Source organism: Capsella rubella, unplaced genomic scaffold (genome assembly GCF_000375325.1).
Source record: "Capsella rubella cultivar Monte Gargano unplaced genomic scaffold, Caprub1_0 scaffold_7, whole genome shotgun sequence".
In the NCBI taxonomy this organism is placed as follows: domain Eukaryota; kingdom Viridiplantae; phylum Streptophyta; class Magnoliopsida; order Brassicales; family Brassicaceae; genus Capsella; species Capsella rubella.
The window spans coordinates 608,234-626,581 of NW_006238917.1; the positions used below are offsets into that span (position 1 = coordinate 608,234).

Here is an 18,348-nt window from a genome sequence, read left to right on the forward strand (position 1 = left end):
TTTTCTAGTTTTCAGTAAAACTTTAGTTTAAGAGTATAAATAGAACTGTCAACCAAACCGGTCTGTTTATGTCTGTAATTCCGTTGTACTGGTTTGCAAGATCCGCTGTTTAATAGGCCTAATTTTTAGTGAGCATACCCGCTTTATCATAGTAGTATTTGGGCCATGTTTGGGGACTGAAGGCCCCCTTTACACCTCTAAATATAAGTAGCAAAAAGAATACAAACTTGTACATCAATTCATTATTCCATCACACCTATTAATACACCATGAGATAAAACTTAAAACTTTTAGTTATTATATTTTAATTTTAATTGGTTTTAGAATTCCTGATTATTTAATTTTGGGTTTAATTAACATATCATTTTGTTTGGACCTTTGCTATAGCTCCGAAACAATATATTTTCCCTTCCATTTTATATAACTTATAACTTAGAATGTGTTTATTTTTTTACTAAATTTGTAAAAATTCGTAATCTGTTTAAATAGTCAGGTCGAGTGTTTCACTATCCCAGGTTTTGTTCACTAATTTGTTTCAGATCTTAGCTTTTGCTTTTCGAATTTCGTTTCTCAATTTCACATTATTTTCTCACATATCATATCTTATCCCCTTAATAGAAATATCAAAATCTCAGACCCAAGGAGAATCAAATTGTATAATCATAGATGCTATTGTTTTATCTTCAGAAACGTTACAGTTTTTAAGCTGCAAAAAAATAAAAAAATACATGTCAATATGATGATTAAAATATATCTTAAACCTAATTGATATATACTAATACACATAAAGTATTTGATGGAATTTGTTAAATTCATTTTTTTTTTCAGATGAAATTAGCGTTAAAAAGTACATCAAACATAAAACTTGTCAAAAATAAATTGAAATAAAATTAATATTTATGAAGTAAACTTAGTAACTTACCTTGAAACATTAGAATTTGTTTAAATGTACGTTTTCTAGCTTAGTTTTTCATTTCTCATCACTATATAGAAAAACATAAGATTAGTTTACTATCATCGATAGTAAATTCCATGAATTATTATATTCCTTAAAAAAACTCACCGTTCTTGCTTGTGTATGCTGCCATGAATGCATGATCTTTCAACCTAGACTTGTCATCGTTTTGATAAACAACGAAGCATCAATCAAAATTTTGAGGAAGCTTTTTGTTGTTGTAAGAAAGTAAAATCTCTAGTATTTGCTTTCTTTAGGTCTATTGCTAGATTATTTATATATGTGACAGATGAGTAGATTTAAAAATGAGAAAATCTTGCAATTTGAAGTAAATGCTAATATTTAATATTTATTGTTAAAAAAAAATTAGATTTGGTGCAAAGTTAGGAAAAGAACGAAACTTACTCCATAATTTTTTCATAAGATTATGCTGAAGTGATTGATACGAATCTTTGATTAAGTATATTGAGTTAATGATTTTCGATTTGCGTGAATGATTTCAGATTTGTTATTTATTAATTTGATCGGTTCAGGGGCCCAAATTTTTCAACATCCATCTCAATACATAATGGTCGTGGGTTTTAAAGAGTAAGAGTTAAATATTGTTTTGTTTTACTTATTTTTCAGGCCTTTTATATTAAGCCCAATTGATTACTTATGTTTTCTTTTTCAGCCCTATTAAACTCAGTGGCGAGGATCCAACTATTGCATCGGCGGGTCAGAAAGGACGCGCGGATCCAAGATGTGTCTGCGATTGCCTTTAACTGTTTTACAAATTTATCCCTATTGATTTTAGAAAAAGCTCTCCTTCATAACAAATTGAAGGGTAAATTTTGGAATTTGAAGCTAAAATTTTCTGATTTTCAATTTTGTACTCCTCTTTTAATATTAAGAAGATGATTTCAGAGAATTTTAGTGGATTTCAGATAACTTCCTTAGTTAAAAATATAAGAATCCAAATCTCATAGTTTTAGGTGGGATTTGAAAGGATTTTACATAAACCATATGAAGTTCCCTAAAATCATCAAAATCTCATTAAAACCCAAATCTCTTAAAATGCTACTTTGAATACACCCCCCCCTTAACAACTCTATTTCTTCTGTTCTTGTTTATTGTCCCTTTCCGAACAAAATTTTGCTTTTTGAAAAACATTATTATACGTCGATATGGAAAAATTTTGATTGGAGAATGTTTAGTTATAATTACATTAATACCTCGCTGGTGCATTGCAGTTAGAATTATTATTAGTGTAAGCAACTCTAGCTGCTTCACTTTTCACCTTTACATCTTCGTACATTTTCAAAGAAGCTTCCGAAAACTTTTTCAATCTCTCTAGAAGCTTCGCCAAACTCGAATGCACATTTGATAAATCCGAAACCAACACCGAACCACCTCTTTCTTCCCCCAACATCTCCATATCCAATGTGAACTCCTTGATTGACCCGCTGAGTTCATCCGCAGGAAGAGATTTGATCCCAGCCAACCAATCTCGACACAGCACGAATATTGGTGGAGCCAGGACACGCCGGGGGGACCAAGGTCTTCGGTTTCTTAAAGACCGTTCTTGAGGGAGCAAGACACAGTTGTGAAGCCAACCATTGAGAGCTTCCACATAAGAAGCCATACTGTTTACCAAATCTACAAAGCTTAGACCAAAACACTCTGATTCTTCTACAAGTTCTGACAAAACCCGTCTCTTGAGCGCGTTCTCAGGCACTGTTTTGGAGGAATTTCGACAATGGTAAGCCAGTGAAATGGTAATGTACTGTGAATGATGACATTCAAGCATTGCTTTCCACATTCTTATCAGCCTAAAGAGAGAAGAAAAGATTTCACAAAGACCAATCAACGAGAGTATAAATTCAAAAGTTAAAAGGGACATTTGTTTATTAGTTACTATACCCTTGAAGAAACTCTAAGAGCTGTGGCTGGAGCTCGTCGTCTCTGATTCTCTCAATCCGCTTTGAAATCGAATCAACAGCCTGAATCGCGACTCGGATTCTTGAATGAAGATCTTTAGCAGCTGCTCTTGTTTTATCCATCGATTTAGCGCTGTGATCCTTTGCGAATTGGTTTCTTAACTGCTCACATTTTCGATCATACTCTTTTCTAATCACCTCACTCGCCTGCAGTGAAAAAAAGCGAGTTGTGAACTTCAGAGCACAACACCAACCGAATTAGAGTCATGACATAAGATTTTTTATACCTTGACTTCATCATATAATTTTCTCTCCCACGCGTATAATCGATCAAGCGAAGAGGAGTGACTTCCTGAGATCATACAAAACTCTTCGATGAAATCACTTCCACTTTCATCATCATGATCTTCTTTTGATGTCTGGATCAATGGATTTCTAGACGTTGAGGATCTTGAAGACAATGTTCTCTTCCACACAATGACTTTAGTAACTTGATGACTCAATGACTCTACATTAAAGCTTAATTTAGAGACACTACAACTCATAACAAAGATTAATGATAAATCGAACCAAAGGAAAAAAAAACAGACCTTGAGAAAGTGGTGAAGAACGCTTCCCTCTACAACAAGCTCGCTTTAAAGCTGCAAGAAACGATATTGAACTCCCCTTTCCTGGTTAACAAAAGCACACTCACGAATCAAACTTCAACTTCAGTTTTCAAATCAACAGCCATTTACACAATGAAAACAGACCTCAGACCTGTCATATCAGCAAATCTGACTCTGATTTTGTTAGCTTCAAGCATTCTTGAAACTTCTTTCCCAGATTCAGAAGCTCTAAAGAACTTATGCTCTATATCTTTCATACTCGACACAAAGTCTTTAGCTCTATGTGTGATGAACTCTGATGGATCCTCTCTTTCACCATTCCCAGCTTCTTCATCATTATCATCTTCACAACTCTGTTTCCTCTGCTCTGCTTTAAAACTCGAGTCTTGCAAAGTCTCTGAGCCACATTTTGGTACATTCCCTAATCCTATAAATGCTGCGTCACAATCAATCTCGGTTTGTTCACTTAGCCCTACAAACTTCAAGTTATCTAAATCGTCACAAGTGTCAAAATAGTCCCAAGAAGACGTCTCCGGCCGGCGGGGACGCGGTGGAGGAGGAGAAAACGCCGGCGTTGTCTCCTCTCGATCGTCGTCGCCGTCACTCAGAGGGTTAATCGTGAAAGTCACAGCAGAATTAGCAGTATCCGTCTTCATGTAGCTTAGATTCACAAGGGGTTTAGGGTTAGGGTTAGGATTCGAGATATGACTCAGAGGCGAGTCGTCAGGGTAAGAGGAGTTATGAGAAGGGGATTTCTCAGGCTCGGTGGCGGTTAACGACGGAGATGATTCCTCAGCCGTATCCGCCTCCGCGTATTGACGGAGACAAACTCCGATGTTCCGGAGTGAACGGATGTATGACACGTGTGCGGCGGCTAAAGCACATCTCGAATCCATGGCTTGTTTGACAAATCTCTTCCTCTCTTTACATAGCTGAAGCGGCTCATTGTTCTTCTTCTTCATCGATGTTTTCGAGTTTGAACATCCCATTTTCTCGAGAATCGAATGACTACCCATTTCTTCAAATTGACGAAACAAATAATAAAAATCGAAACTTTGGATTTGTTCTTCCCTGAAATCTCTCACAGTGGTTACAAAACAGAACAAAATAAAGAACCCATTTGGAAGGACCAAAAAGAAAAAGAGGAGATTGATTTAGTCGGGAAAAATGACAAGTCTTGAGGTTTTGTATTTTTGCCTTTAATGGAGGTTGTGAGAATTAAGAAGAACAGAGTGAGCAGTAGCTTTCACCACGCGAAAAAGGAAGGTAGTTGGGGGAATCACTTAAATGAATATTACAGAGGAAGAATCCAAAACGCTTATTGAAGGAGAAAACTTGATAAAGGAGCTTCGCTCAGACAAATCTTGAGAAACAGAGAGAGAGAGATGGGTGTGAAGACATTTTTGTCTTGGTTGCATCGTTTTACGAGCAGAAAATAAAATATTAGTACTTCTAGTAAAAGAAAAGAAAAAAAGGAAGTGCAGAGATTTTAGTTCATTCCAATACAGATCATTACTCCAAAAAGCTGAGCTAGAAAAACAAAGTTAAAGCAGTGAGAAAATCCTAGCGAAAATTTCCAGATTCTCTCACTCTATAGATACTACAAAATCTTATTTTATGGAATATGAACGTGAAAGCTACACACTTTGAATATTTTTGTTTTCTTATCCTTTATTAATTTTGGTGATTGGATTACAAGTTACTTATTTATGGAGAGTATTTGGTTGTAGTACTTTAGTTTGTGAATAGACCGAGTAGGGAGGGAAAACCAAGTCTTCTTTTCCGGTTTAATATTACTTTTCTTCTTCTTTTTTTTTGGTGGTTTTCGATTTACACATTACAAATAATTTGGTTTCCTTGAATTTAAATTCATAACTTGGGTTTGTAAGATCGAATCTTGGTTATTAATCTTTCAAAATAATCCTTATCAAGATTGGATTCAAACGTCATAAGTTAGTTCAGTCAATGACCAGTGGATTAAGAAGACAAAACGAAACGCTTAGTTATAAACTCCCATTCCGTTTAACATAACATAATTGGGCCACCTAAAGGGAGAGAACTACTTGTAGTATTAATGTTGAATGGAGAATTGTGTATTTGTTTTTGGGTTTGAGCAAATTGCCCCTTTTCAAATTTCGAGGATCTCTCTCTCTAACGGCTCCTCGAAACGTGGGCTTTAGCCTGTAGTAATATATTAGCCGAGTCAAAACCAACTGTCATGTCAACAACACTCATGGATAGTAGTATTATATCTTGACTTTATTTTAGTTTTCTTTATTTTCTCTTTTAGAATGTGACAAGGGACAAGAAAGAATGGGAGGTTAATGGACTGTGGGAGATTTTTTTTTTTTCCATATTGTAAGATGGTATGGAGAATAATATAGTATATGGAGTATACATTAGTGTTTAATTTGATCCAATTGTCTATCAAAAGTTCAAAAAAAGAAGTAGAAGGTATGAAGGGATTTTGGAATATCTCTACACCAGAGCAGACCTTACATGAGAGGTTTTTGTATGGGATGAGTGTACTCAAAAGAAACTTTAAAAGAATAATTTCACAATCATTTACGGCGTGACCTAAATTATAGTATTATTATTAGGTGCTCATGTGCTAATGGACACTTATGAGTACACGCACTGTTCTTCTAAACCTTATGGTACATCATTCATGTAATGTAGTAATTGAAGCAATCTTGCAAGCCTTTGACTTTTCGTACGTATGCCTCTTAAAAGACCCACCCAACCACACCCAGTATGTTCATTAACAATATATAATGTCGACACTATTTATTATTGGGGGAAACTGCTCTGAATGATTGTACAGTATGTGGAATCATATGAACACCCAAATTGAAATAATTATATACTTTTCAACAAAGATCATCATATACAAAAATAAAATAAAACCCCTTACTCCATTATACACCAAATCTAGGAGATTTCAGTTTATAACACGTCCCATAAATAAACTTGATTTTTTAAAAATATGTAAAGTCTCTTGCTTTTATGGGCAACTAAAGTAATTATGGGTATATAATTTTGTAAAATAAAAAATTTCTTCTTGTCGAAAAATTAAATATAACTGGGAGAGAGAGATGTTTGGTGTCCACAGACCAAATATCTGAAATTATTGGCCTACCAATAAAGACCTGAGGAATAATAATTGAATCTTTAATCATATCATATAAAGTAATATATATGTCTAAAATTAAGCATAACGAGTAAATACGTAGGCATGGAATAAAAATATTCACAATTCCCCTATGATTGCGTGTATATTTAAACCGAGTGGCATGGTAACACACAATTCCCCTCTCCCAGCAAAATAACAATCTAAATCATATAGAGAAAATAAAATTAGTTTTTTTTTTCTTTTCTTCGTTTTAGAAACAATAATAATAATATGTTGATTGGGAATCGACCACGGCCTCAAATGCAGAGAACAACAAGCATAACGAGGATCACCGTCGAGGTTGATGATGATGATCAGACCGCCGGCCAAGACTCTGACGTAGCTATGACGGTTGTAGACGCCGGAGATAATTACGACCGGAGGTTCTTGGGGATGTTCTCGCCGCCAAATCACCGGAGGAACAAGAGACAAGACGGTGGGAGATCATCATCACCGTCGTCGTCTTTTCTTGGAAACTGCGGCTTTTGCAAACACCGTTTAGCTCCGGGTCGTGATATTTACATGTACAAGTATGTTTCACATATTATTTAGTTACCCTTTGAATTTTGTTATTTTTTCATTTCTTTCTAATGCATCACGAACACGAAGTTATATTTATATAATTACGTAAATAATTAAATTGTAGAGGGGACGCAGCGTTTTGTAGCATAGAATGCAGAGAACAGCAAATGGAGCACGACGAAGGCGAAACAAGAAACCGCGTCGTACTCTCACCATCTAAATAAATATATATATATATATATATATTTTTGTATGCATGCCTCTCAAATTTGCTACTACTCCCCTACTACTATTAAGTTTGTGTTCGTCTGTTTTAACTTGAGATTATTGTTGCTTAATTAATCAGTAATTAGTATCATTATGTCAATTAATCCTCTTTGTAATGAAACTATCGTTCCTGTGTGTTTTTATTTATAAAAAAAATCTTGGTTTATCTAATTTTGAAGATATGCTATAATATTACTACTATTTTTGTAACATATGTTAACTAATTTTGCCAAATCGAACGAGTAATTTGTATACTAAAACAGCAAAATTTCAGAGCTAGTGAAGGTTGAAGTAAGCGCACCACGAACCTCGTTTTAATAATTAGTACTTTATAAAGCCAAATAAATGATCTCAACACCCACCACCATATGCAACTCACGGTAATTAAGAAATTAATAAAATTATGTTCTGAAAGTCACATCCTTTGCCGTATTCTATAGCTTGTTGTACATGAATAGTGACAGTGTGAATCATTCCTATGAGACATTATGAACTTTCTTGTGATAATGTGATATAATAGTTTTTGTCGAGAAATAATTGGTGGAAAATTTTGATACTTTTTTAAAAAAATAATGGATTTTGAAATGGAGGTCACTGTCTCGTGACGACGAAAGCGTCTGATGATTAATAATGAGGTGTGTAGAGTTAAACTAATGCGAACACTCGTCACACATCGATCAAAGCTTAGTGATGACCTAACCATTTGCTATTTTATTACTATATAACAGAAGATAATTTAAAGATGTAATAAGAAAATATTTATACATACTAAAAATTTTAAATATGTCGTGTGAAATTTTGTATATGCTGTAAAAAACCATATGCATGATGATGTAAAAAAATATGCTATAGAAGAGTTTGTGTATGTTTTAAAATAGTTTTGTAGATTTAATATATCCAAAACTGAAGACTTTAGAGAAATAACCGGAAAAACGAATTGAAGATTGTGCATGTAAGTATATTAATGGGTTGTGGAAATGGATAGTTATCACTTATCAGTAGATAGGATTAGGTTTATAATTAGTCTATAGATTATATAATTTGTTTTGTTTTTTGCTTCCAAACTTCAAGGCTTAGTTGTTGGAGTTTCCGGAGTCATCATATTTTGTCTTCATTCCTAATTATTGATTACTTAATTATCGATAAATATATAAACTGAAGGGAAATAACTAGATTCATTTGGTATTAGGGTATCTTTATTCTTTAATTAAATTAGTCCTCCCACATATATATTTAATTTGAATTATTTGGTTCATCAATCTCTTAATTTTATTAATAAAAACTCATTGAGGTCATTGATGAGCTATGGTATTATTTAAAATTCTTTTCAATGGTTTCTGAATCAAAGAATCGGTCCATACTTTTTTTTTTATCTGTTCCTCCAAATTATACACTTGAATTTAAGTATATTTAAAATAGAATAATTATGAAAACGACAATTACGTTTTAATTAAAATTTGCGCTTGCCATTAAAAACTAAGACCATGATTATCAAAAGGTTCTTAAAAACCTCTTAATCTAAGAAAAGTGATGAAAAATGAAGAAAAGTTAATATATATCTCTTGTATAAGAGACTTCTTTCACCTTTTCTTAACTTTGTTCAGCCTAAAATTTTCCTAAAAGCCTACCAATAATGATGCTCTTATATGTAATTTTCTTGCCATACACTCGTAGACCAATATTGGACCGAAACCATGAATAATTATCTCGAAACATATTGAAACCGAATCATAAGCGAAACTGAAATTATATTCCAACCTAGAAACAAGACTTGCAAAATATACCAACCCATTCGGATTACTACAAATACAAGTTACTTCACACCCTACAGAGATCAAACTGAAAGCTCTTCGATCTCTCAGAAACACAAGCTTTTCATAAATTTAAACATAAAATAAAAAAACCAAACAAAGACACAAATTATAGACTTAAATTATGAGCTATTTGACGGTCTGAATCACTTCTTCTTCACTTGTATTCCATGATCATGTTATTTTCCGGGGCCAGCCCAACGCACGCCCTAAAAATGTTCTCCAGCATAGCCCGCTGCTTCGACAGCGCGTTGACCACCGGAGTTCCTGGAGGCACTAGCGGCGCCTTGGTGAGGTAGCTGAGTATGGTGGCAACAGGATGGAAAGAATGAAACTTCCCCTGCCAGAAAAAAAAAATAATCAAAACATCAAAACCCTGCTTAATCAAAATTGAAAACCCAAATAACCAGTATTGTGAACTCACGAACCTCTCCCTCGGATTTGAACTGGATCCTGGTGCTGAGCTCCGCGAGGAGAACAAGATCCAAGATGATTGGAGCAGCTAAGAGAGAGTCCTCGCAAGTATTGTGCATCACGATTGTGTTCTTCCCTCCCATGAATATCTCTGATGTATACTCGTCCATCGCTCGCTTGCTATCCGCAACATATGGGACATACTGCAAAACAAAAGACACAAAAGGGATCAGAGGGCATTGGAAGAGAAACAGGTTTTGATTGTCTCTTTGGTTTCTAGCTTTACCTTGATGACAACAACATGGTCTGGGTGCTCCCCAGGCTCAAAGAGGATACCGTTGCTAGCAACCATATCATCCACCACATTGCTTTTGGAGATCTCCTTAGATCGAAATGTCTGTGGAGCTGAGAGGTTCATTCCATCATTGTTCCCCAAGTGATTGTAGCTCACAATTGAAGTAGGCTATAAACAAAAACACACAACCAATGAAACAAAGGTTTCTTTCTTCAGAAACAAGAAAAGAGTGACTTGATATACAAGTTAAACAAACCTTAATTCCTGCACCAACGAGGAAATCAACCAAGACAGATTTCATCTTGGTTTGACCACTCTTGAAATCATCTCCACCGATCAAAACATTGTTCTTGATCGCCAAATCAATAAGACCTACAAAAAAAAAAAATCACAAGGAGATCAGCGAAAACAGTCATCATGATTCCCAATTTTGAGTGATTGATGATTATAACTTCAAGTATATGAAACCTGGAACAAATGTGTTCTGAGGGCTTCCATTGATGAAGGGGATGCCTTCAAGAACACAAGCAATAGCATAAAGAGTCGAAGGAGAGATCTCAGCCTCATCCCTATCCACAGACTGCATGAGATTCTCCATTGTGTCGTTCAACCCAACGACCACATTGCTATAACGCTCTGTGTTAGCCGTCCAGAGAACCACAACCCTATCCACATTATTCTTCTCCTTAAACTCCCTAAGATTCAACATCACGCACAACACAAAAAAAAAAAACATCAAGAAAAACAGAGGACATTTGATTCAACAAGCAAGAAAAAAAACTCTGTTTTAATCACTATTGACAGTGTTACCTCATGTCCTTGATGATGTGGTCGACTTGTTCCTTCTTGGTACCGTTGATCACGTTGTTAGCACGTGAGCCTTGATTGGCAGCTATGAAATCAGGATCATAGATCCCAGGGAGTGGCACAATGTTCTCCATGTAAGGCCTGAGCTGTTTCTGCAAGTCAATATCAAGAACCTTGGCTCTAGCCATGGCATCTGCTAAGTTCATATCACTTATATCCCATCCTCCAAACACAACATCATCCGGGTTCACCTGTTTTTCCAACAACAACCCCCAAATAAAAAAACACACAATGAGAGAAACTGTCGCAAGATTTGTTTTTATAAAAACCAAAAAAAAAACGGACCATTGGAAGAAGACTCTTGAAAGGAGCATAGATCTCTTCACCGTTAAAGGATCCAACACGAATCGATGACGCTTGAGTTAGGGAGCCGAAGTAATTCGCTTGTTGGACTTTGTCTTTGGTAGCCCACGAGATTCCTCTGTTCATTTATTTCCATTAAATTTTCCGATTAGAGAAAAACAAAATCAAATATACTACCATTACATGGATTCGATCACACAAAAAAAAAGACTCACTCTTTATTGGCAATAACACCAGCGGTGAGAGTTGATCCATTGTTTCCTCCCCAACCCACAAGCATAACCCTTTCGAGAGAAAACACGAATTAAAGACGGAGAAATAGAGGAATCTTTCTGTTGAAAAAGATGGAAACTTTGGTTAAAAAGAAGAGTAAAATACCCTAATTTGGGGACACGAGTATCGGTTTTGAAATCGTATTTGACGGTCTTAGGCTTGACAATCCATTGGTAAGTGCCATTGTTGTTCTCATGCACAACCTCCGTGGTCTCGTAATCGTACACAGAGTGAATCTCATTGTCAGTGTACTTCACGTTCGGGCTCTCAACCTTGAAGCTCTCGATGAACATTTTTGTCCCACCCAAGAAGAGAAAAATAAAATGTATATATCTTTTGTGGGGTGAGTTTTCTTGTATTTGTGCTGCTTCTCTAATCAGGCGGAGGAAGTGGGAGTTTAAATAGACGAGACAGTGAGGGGGATAGAGACACGTGGCGTCATCCCAATGGTTGGGGGTCCCTTTTTTGCCCAATGCATGTATTGTGAGCTCTTGATGCTTCTAGTTTCATAGTGAGCCACACGTGTGGGTCTCACACGTGAGAGGTGCGGAGGAGAAGAAGAAAAAAAAAAAAAAAGTTGACACGTCAGATAACTGGTCCATAGACGTGGCGTCGTTTTGCTGATGATGGCAAAGTCTTTGTTTGGGGTTTGAAGGTACTCGAACAACCGTTAGTTACTTCCGTTACTCTCTCTCTCTCGCTCTTTCTCACAGTTTCGTAATAAAACGACAGTGTTTGTTCCGCTACAGTTATTGTTTCGTCGGTTACGGAGGCCAGAGAGTGAACAACACGAACCACGAATAGCTGCTCACGTTGGTCAAGGTAGGCGTCACGTGTAGCAATAGCGCGTGAGACAGTCAACATCGTAATTAACGGTCGTTTGGAACAAAAAAAAAAGATAGTACGACCGTTTTTAAAAAGACTCTCCTGTCTGTCGCCCGTTTAAATTGGTCTTGTGCTGGAATCTTTTGTTGTTGACTGCGGTTTGACACGTGAATTTTTCCTCCTTTAGTTGTTTTTTCTGTTTATTATTTGGCACTATACATCAAATTATTAATGTAATTACAATGCCGATGATTTCAGGGTAAATAATTAAATTAAATATATTGTTCTAAATCTTTATGTATATGTATATTGATATTAAACAAAAAAATATTATGACACCTTCACGTTTTTTATTACGACACATTCACATTTTTTCTGCTGCTATATGTTTCGTACGTGTCTTTCATGCCTTATATTTAAACAACTTGCATGGTAACGCCTGATAAAAATAACTAGGCAACAAATGGAGCAGAGCAACCAACGTGGGTTGTCCACTTGTCCTTAAAAAAAGGCCAAACTTGAGGTTTTTGGGATTTGACTAACGTGATCAGTGTGATGAGCGACCATACGAAACGACAAGTGATACGAGCTATTAGATTTGAAACTAATCGTTGTTGATTGTTGTTATACATGACATGCCTCAGCCTCAAACATGTAATTTGATTTGCTCTTGTAAATTAACCGGAGATTATTTCATTTCTTTTTCTGACTCTCGTATCACATGAACATTTCAGCAATGGTGCCATATATAAACGAATTTTTGAAAAAAAAATACATAAAAAATATAGTGCTCTGGTCGACATAAGAAGATTCAAAAAGTTGAATCCAAAAACTAGTTTCAATTTTATATACTGGAGTTGGAAAGAAATAAAATAGAAAAATGGTTTTGGACGTACTGATCTTGGAATGGTTTTAAATAAAGTTTGATAGGCATGGTTGTGGCCATACGTACGTTTGTAGATTGATTATTTGTTTCCCTTTGTGAGCTCTTTCCACGCCACATATTTCTCTTTATTTCACTTTCACTCTTCTATTTTTTGTTTTATCATATTTTGTATACATGCCGTTGATCTGTAGGAAGTTTCTCGTCAATTTATTTATGTCCAGCTTATTTCATGAAAAAGGTTATCCAATGTAATTCCTCAATCAAATAAAAGTAATCTTACATTGAAAAATTGTTATGCTTTAAAAAAATTATTTAAATTTATAATAAAAATCTTATCCAAAATTAAATCTTCAAAACGAATGATTAAATACGACAAAAATAAAAAATGATTAAAAACTATCACGATAAAATATAGATAAACTACAGAAAATACGACAAAAGCACACATATCTAACTATTATAATTTTAGTTTCTTTGTCTACTATCTGATTTGGTATTTAATATATTTAATTATATTAATACGTGATTTAATTACAACCATATTTTTTGTTCCGAATAACATAGACATACGTTACTTGTTTTCACGTTGATAACGGATAAACTATTTCCAATTCAAGCGGAGCAAGAATTGTAATTTAATTTTAGTCAGAAACTTATCCAAAATTATATGCACAACATATTAAAATAATTTCAATATTAAAAAAATTCACGTTGACTTATTTAATGTTAAATTCCTGTAAACAGTCTATCCAAAATTAAATTCTCAAAAATGATTACATACGACAAAAATGATGAAAAGCTATTATGTTAAGATATTGATAAATTGTAGATAATACGACAAATTATAAACAAATTTAGAGGTTTTTATGATTTTCTTGTTCTTTTTCCCATATAATGTTATATTAATTATATATATATATAGTTATTACAATTGTATTAGAACACATAATTAATTAATTAATATATTTATTTCTAATAACATGAACACATTCTATTCAATTCATATTGATAATGGACCAACTGTTTTCCATAAATGTGGAGGCTCAAGTTCATATAACAAGACCAATGTGATGTACTCATTAAAATTTCTGGTGAGAAAATAATTATAAGTTGCTAATGATCACAACAAAATATAAAAATAATTTTGTATTAAATATTTTGTAATGTATATAGTCAATGTAGGTACAGAAATGTGCAATACAACTCAATTCATGTCCTAAATTATAGAATAAGAAATTAAGATTAATTTAGGAGGTATGCAATAATCATCTAAGCAAAGAATGAGAATGATTGATCAAGCTTTGGAGAGTTTGACTGCCTTGGGCTTTGCTTAAGAGATTCTTCACATTTTGTGTCATCTGTATTGATTCAAACAAGAACGTTTAAAATAAAAAAACCTCAATTTCAATTCGTTATAACTTTAAGTGAGAAAAAAAAAACACTATACATTACCTTCACGAGACTACTACCCTTGGAGTAAGGCATTGCCCTTTGGGCTATTTGGTAATTACTTCGACTTCTTGTCATGATTTTTGAAGAGCTTTGCCATTTTCCTTCCAACTGATGGGGAAGTGTAGATTCCTGTATATTTATTTATGCGATTTATACATGTATACATATATATAAATGATTTAATTGTTTTATATATATTTTTTTCATATTTTTTGAAATAAAGAAATTTGAGAATACGACATACCAAGAAAAGCACTGTTGCGCAGTGCTTGAGGACCTCTAAATTCATTCGAACATCATCGAGACTCCTGCAATTATTCACATATTATGTTTTTCTGTTTTATCTTAAAAAAATGTAAAAAAATATTAACACAAACAAAAAGTATGATCAAAGTACCTGTGCTTTTGCTCTCCAAGACCAAAATATGCAGCCAAACTTGCCATCTACAACAAAAGAAAATTAGAGTTTTCTAATGATTTTTATTGTTTTATTAGAAGACCAAAATATGCATGCAGCCTGAACCCTTAGATTTCTAATCAATTTCTAAACATGCCGTAAGATATACAAAAACATTATTGGATAATGGTACCTTCATGTTACCGGCTCTTTTGCCAAACTTGTCACTTAATAACCCCAAAGAATCAATGATCCCTGAGGGTTCAGGCGCAGCTTTACCGATCTCAGCAAAAGCTTCTTTGATCCTAACGCAATCGAATCTTCTAATGTTATGACCTGCCCAAATCCGACCGTTCAACAAACCGTAGATCTTCTCAGCCACATCTTCAAAACTTGGTGCGTTCGTAACCTTGGCCCTCGTGATCCCATCTGACCTGGATGACCTTATTGAGACCACAGACAAGTCTTTAGGTTGTATTAGCGTTGTGAAGCTCTCCAGCTCCTCGAGTTTCCTTGGACAAACGATTATCGCACCAAACTCTAGGATGTGAAAATGTTGTCCCGTTTTGTTCGGTACAGTTGTTTCTAGATCGAAGAAAACGATTTCGTTGGGAAATGTTTGGACCTCCATGTCAGACTTTGGTTTAGGTTCGATTTGTTAATCCTATAAGTGGATATGTGTATATATTGTGGAATTTGGGGTTTGTGTTTCCTTGTGATACAAGTTAAGCGTAGGTTTGTGATGGAGGGTTACTCTGGGGATTATTTAGCTTCGTGGAGAAAATGTTGCTCTGTAGGGTAAGTAAGAATCTTTACTTTTCCTTTATCCAAACCAATAAAGAAAAGGGTTGTTATATGATTGGTAGATTCCTGTTGTAAGAGAATTGATTCCTTTGATATTGTTATTAATTTGTTTTGAAGAGGTATAGTATATACATACAATGTCCCCAACCTCAACCCTTTCTCGTGTTGTATAAAAAAATTTCATAAAACAAGAAAGTCTACACTTCTATTTTACTAATAGATAAATTGTATTGAGGACAATGGACAAGAGAGGTAGCTTACATTGCTTTCAATACTTGATTACCCAAAATATCTGTGCATAGGAAGAATTGAAAGAACGTAACATTCTTCATTCGTGATGAACAGCAAGTAGTGCAGAAATCGCTGTAAGAAGATGAATATGACAAAAACGAATGCAGGAAGATAACCAAGTGTTTTAGGGGCAACAAACCATTTGCTAGCTTACACAACAGAAAACTATAACGGATTTGAAGCCCGTAATTGCATCAACAACAGAGTCTCCAGCTAAGGCCAAACCCAGCAAGATCAACATCATTGAAGATAGAAACTCCTTGGCTAATTACCTTTTGCTTGGCTCAAAACCTGCAATTTTGAATGATAGATGATCAATTTGGATACCTCAGATATATTGTTTCACGGACTAAGAAGAATACATGATCAAGTTTCAAGGAAATCTTTGAAATATATGAAACCAATACACTGAACATATGTATTTGTTTGATTAGGTGATTCACATGGATTATGAATCGGGCTAGAGAAAATTATCTTTAGTATGTATTATCTACCTAACCAGATTGCTTCATGAATGGAAGAACAGATGAAATACCTCAAACTCTGGTACAAGATGAATCGAAATCATCGGGAGCAACACGTGCTATCCAATTGTTCAATGTCCGCTTGACATCAGTGTGATTAACATACGCCAGCTCATACATACTACACAAATTCACCACCAAGCTCTCGTTCAAAGCCGCGGTTGGTACTCTCTCCAAAGCATTCTCCATCACTTTTATCGCATCCGATAGATCTCTCAAGTACATCAAACAAAGGGCCTTATTATTGACAGCTATAATATCTGAGTTATCTCTTTCAATGCATTCGTCATACTCTCTCACAGCAGAAACATAGTCCTTTGCCACAACATGAACCAAAGCCTTATTCCTACCCACAAGATTCTTGAACTGTATTTCATTCAACAAGCCATTGCTCTTTCCTTCATTCAACATCTTCTCGACCCTATCAAACGTGGTTTTAGCACCTTCTATGTCACCAAACTGCATTTGAACAGAACCTAGTTTCGATATCAAAACAGGGTCTAAAGGATCACGAGTTATCAATTCCTTCAGCAAATCCAAAGAAACCCCAAATTCTTTGTGGCCTAAATGAAACCCTAGCAAGCAATTCATCACAAAGGTTTCTCTTTTCTTCCACAATTCCACAGAAGCATCTAAACTCTGAGATTCTTTGTCTCTGATTCGATCTCGAACAAAGTCAAGCAAAACGTATAACCGATCTAACCCTTCCTGGCGATTACCGAGCTTAGTCGGGATCAAAGCGTAGAGCCATCGTAGAGAGAAAGGAACCATGGATCCGTTCCGATTAGGGTAGATCTCAGGGAACGATTCGTACCTGTAATGCGTCCCGTCGAAATCGTGCAAAGAATTAAGCTCATGGGCGGCTTCATCGGAGCGACGAAGCTTGGCGAGAGCCATAACTTGGTAAGTGAGGTAAGTGAGATGCTCGTGAGGCTTTGTGAGGAGAAAGAGAGCTCTGGCTTGAGCTATCTTCTCGAGGATCGCTTGCCATGAGCCACGGGTCGAAAGCTCGTGGAGAGAGCCGAGATCGTGGGTTAATTCGTCCAGCGAGTTGAATCGTTCCGGTGGTAGATCGGCGACGGATGTGACTTCTGAAGAGGCTAATTCGAAAGTCGTCGATTCGGATTTAGCTTCGAGGGAGTCTGAATCCATGGCGGTTTGAACGGTGCTGGGATTGGCAGTGGCGGTGGAGGAGGGATTGAACCCGGGTCGGGTTTCGGATTCGGGTAAATCCGGATCCATCGCTGGAGATGATGACTCCGTGAACATTGTTTGTGGAAGAGCTTTCAGAAACACTAAGCAACCTGGTTTGGTCTTTACTTTTTTTTTTTTTTTTTTTCGTATATTCCCGAAGGGACGGTCTTTACTCTTTAGTCTTTACTATTTTTCTTTCATCAGTACATACCACATTAGATTATTTTTGGTATCTAATAACTAACTAAAAAAACTTGTCACAAAATGTTTAGATTTTTTTTAATATAAAGTTAATTCTAAAATTAGTACACAGGACTTTAAAATATACATATATATATATATATATATATATATATATATATATATAAGATATTGCATACAAATGATTCAAATTTAAGATACTAAAATTCCATTTTGTATGGAAATTGTCTTAATGTATAAATTAAACTATGATCTGATGAATATTGTCTAGGTTTTTACTTTTATGTATGTGAGTATGTCAAATAGGATTTTCATTTATGATCATATTAATTTTGCTCAAAATGTAGGATGACTTCTAAATGTAGAAT

The 18,348-nt window shown here is 35.1% G+C and overlaps 5 protein-coding genes across 5 annotated transcripts; 1 reads left to right on the top strand and 4 right to left on the bottom strand.

Moving 5' to 3' along the window:
* Positions 1–2,120: 2,120 nt before the first annotated feature.
* On the bottom strand, positions 2,121–4,992 carry LOC17879421 (nitrate regulatory gene2 protein). The gene is made up of 5 exons (XM_006283216.2): positions 3,634–4,992; positions 3,465–3,545; positions 3,162–3,382; positions 2,858–3,081; positions 2,121–2,766 (listed from the first exon to the last, which is right to left on the bottom strand). The coding sequence occupies exons 1-5, from the start codon at positions 4,496–4,498 to the stop codon at positions 2,163–2,165; spliced, it is 1,995 nt and encodes a 664-aa protein (XP_006283278.1). The 5' UTR covers positions 4,499–4,992; the 3' UTR covers positions 2,121–2,162.
* Positions 4,993–6,806: 1,814 nt separating this feature from the next.
* LOC17880530 lies at positions 6,807–7,599 on the top strand. The gene is made up of 2 exons (XM_006284686.2): positions 6,807–7,184; positions 7,301–7,599. The coding sequence occupies exons 1-2, from the start codon at positions 6,886–6,888 to the stop codon at positions 7,398–7,400; spliced, it is 399 nt and encodes a 132-aa protein (XP_006284748.1). The 5' UTR covers positions 6,807–6,885; the 3' UTR covers positions 7,401–7,599.
* A 1,572-nt stretch (positions 7,600–9,171) lies between these two features.
* Positions 9,172–11,791, bottom strand: LOC17880393 (inositol-3-phosphate synthase). Its single transcript, XM_006283500.2, has 9 exons — positions 11,512–11,791; positions 11,349–11,417; positions 11,116–11,251; positions 10,774–11,021; positions 10,432–10,658; positions 10,220–10,335; positions 9,955–10,131; positions 9,683–9,871; positions 9,172–9,594 (listed from the first exon to the last, which is right to left on the bottom strand). The coding sequence occupies exons 1-9, from the start codon at positions 11,697–11,699 to the stop codon at positions 9,412–9,414; spliced, it is 1,533 nt and encodes a 510-aa protein (XP_006283562.1). The 5' UTR covers positions 11,700–11,791; the 3' UTR covers positions 9,172–9,411.
* A 2,457-nt stretch (positions 11,792–14,248) lies between these two features.
* On the bottom strand, positions 14,249–15,613 carry LOC17878453 (protein NEN4). Its single transcript, XM_006284314.2, has 5 exons — positions 15,160–15,613; positions 14,967–15,013; positions 14,814–14,877; positions 14,570–14,698; positions 14,249–14,475 (listed from the first exon to the last, which is right to left on the bottom strand). Exons 1-5 carry the CDS (start codon positions 15,595–15,597, stop codon positions 14,383–14,385), a joined length of 771 nt encoding a protein of 256 aa, XP_006284376.1. The 5' UTR covers positions 15,598–15,613; the 3' UTR covers positions 14,249–14,382.
* A 340-nt stretch (positions 15,614–15,953) lies between these two features.
* On the bottom strand, positions 15,954–17,918 carry LOC17879304 (trafficking protein particle complex subunit 12). Its single transcript, XM_023779318.1, has 2 exons — positions 16,597–17,918; positions 15,954–16,352 (listed from the first exon to the last, which is right to left on the bottom strand). The coding sequence occupies exon 1, from the start codon at positions 17,852–17,854 to the stop codon at positions 16,598–16,600; it is 1,257 nt and encodes a 418-aa protein (XP_023635086.1). The 5' UTR covers positions 17,855–17,918; the 3' UTR covers positions 15,954–16,352; position 16,597.
* Between the last annotated feature and the right edge of the window lie 430 nt (positions 17,919–18,348).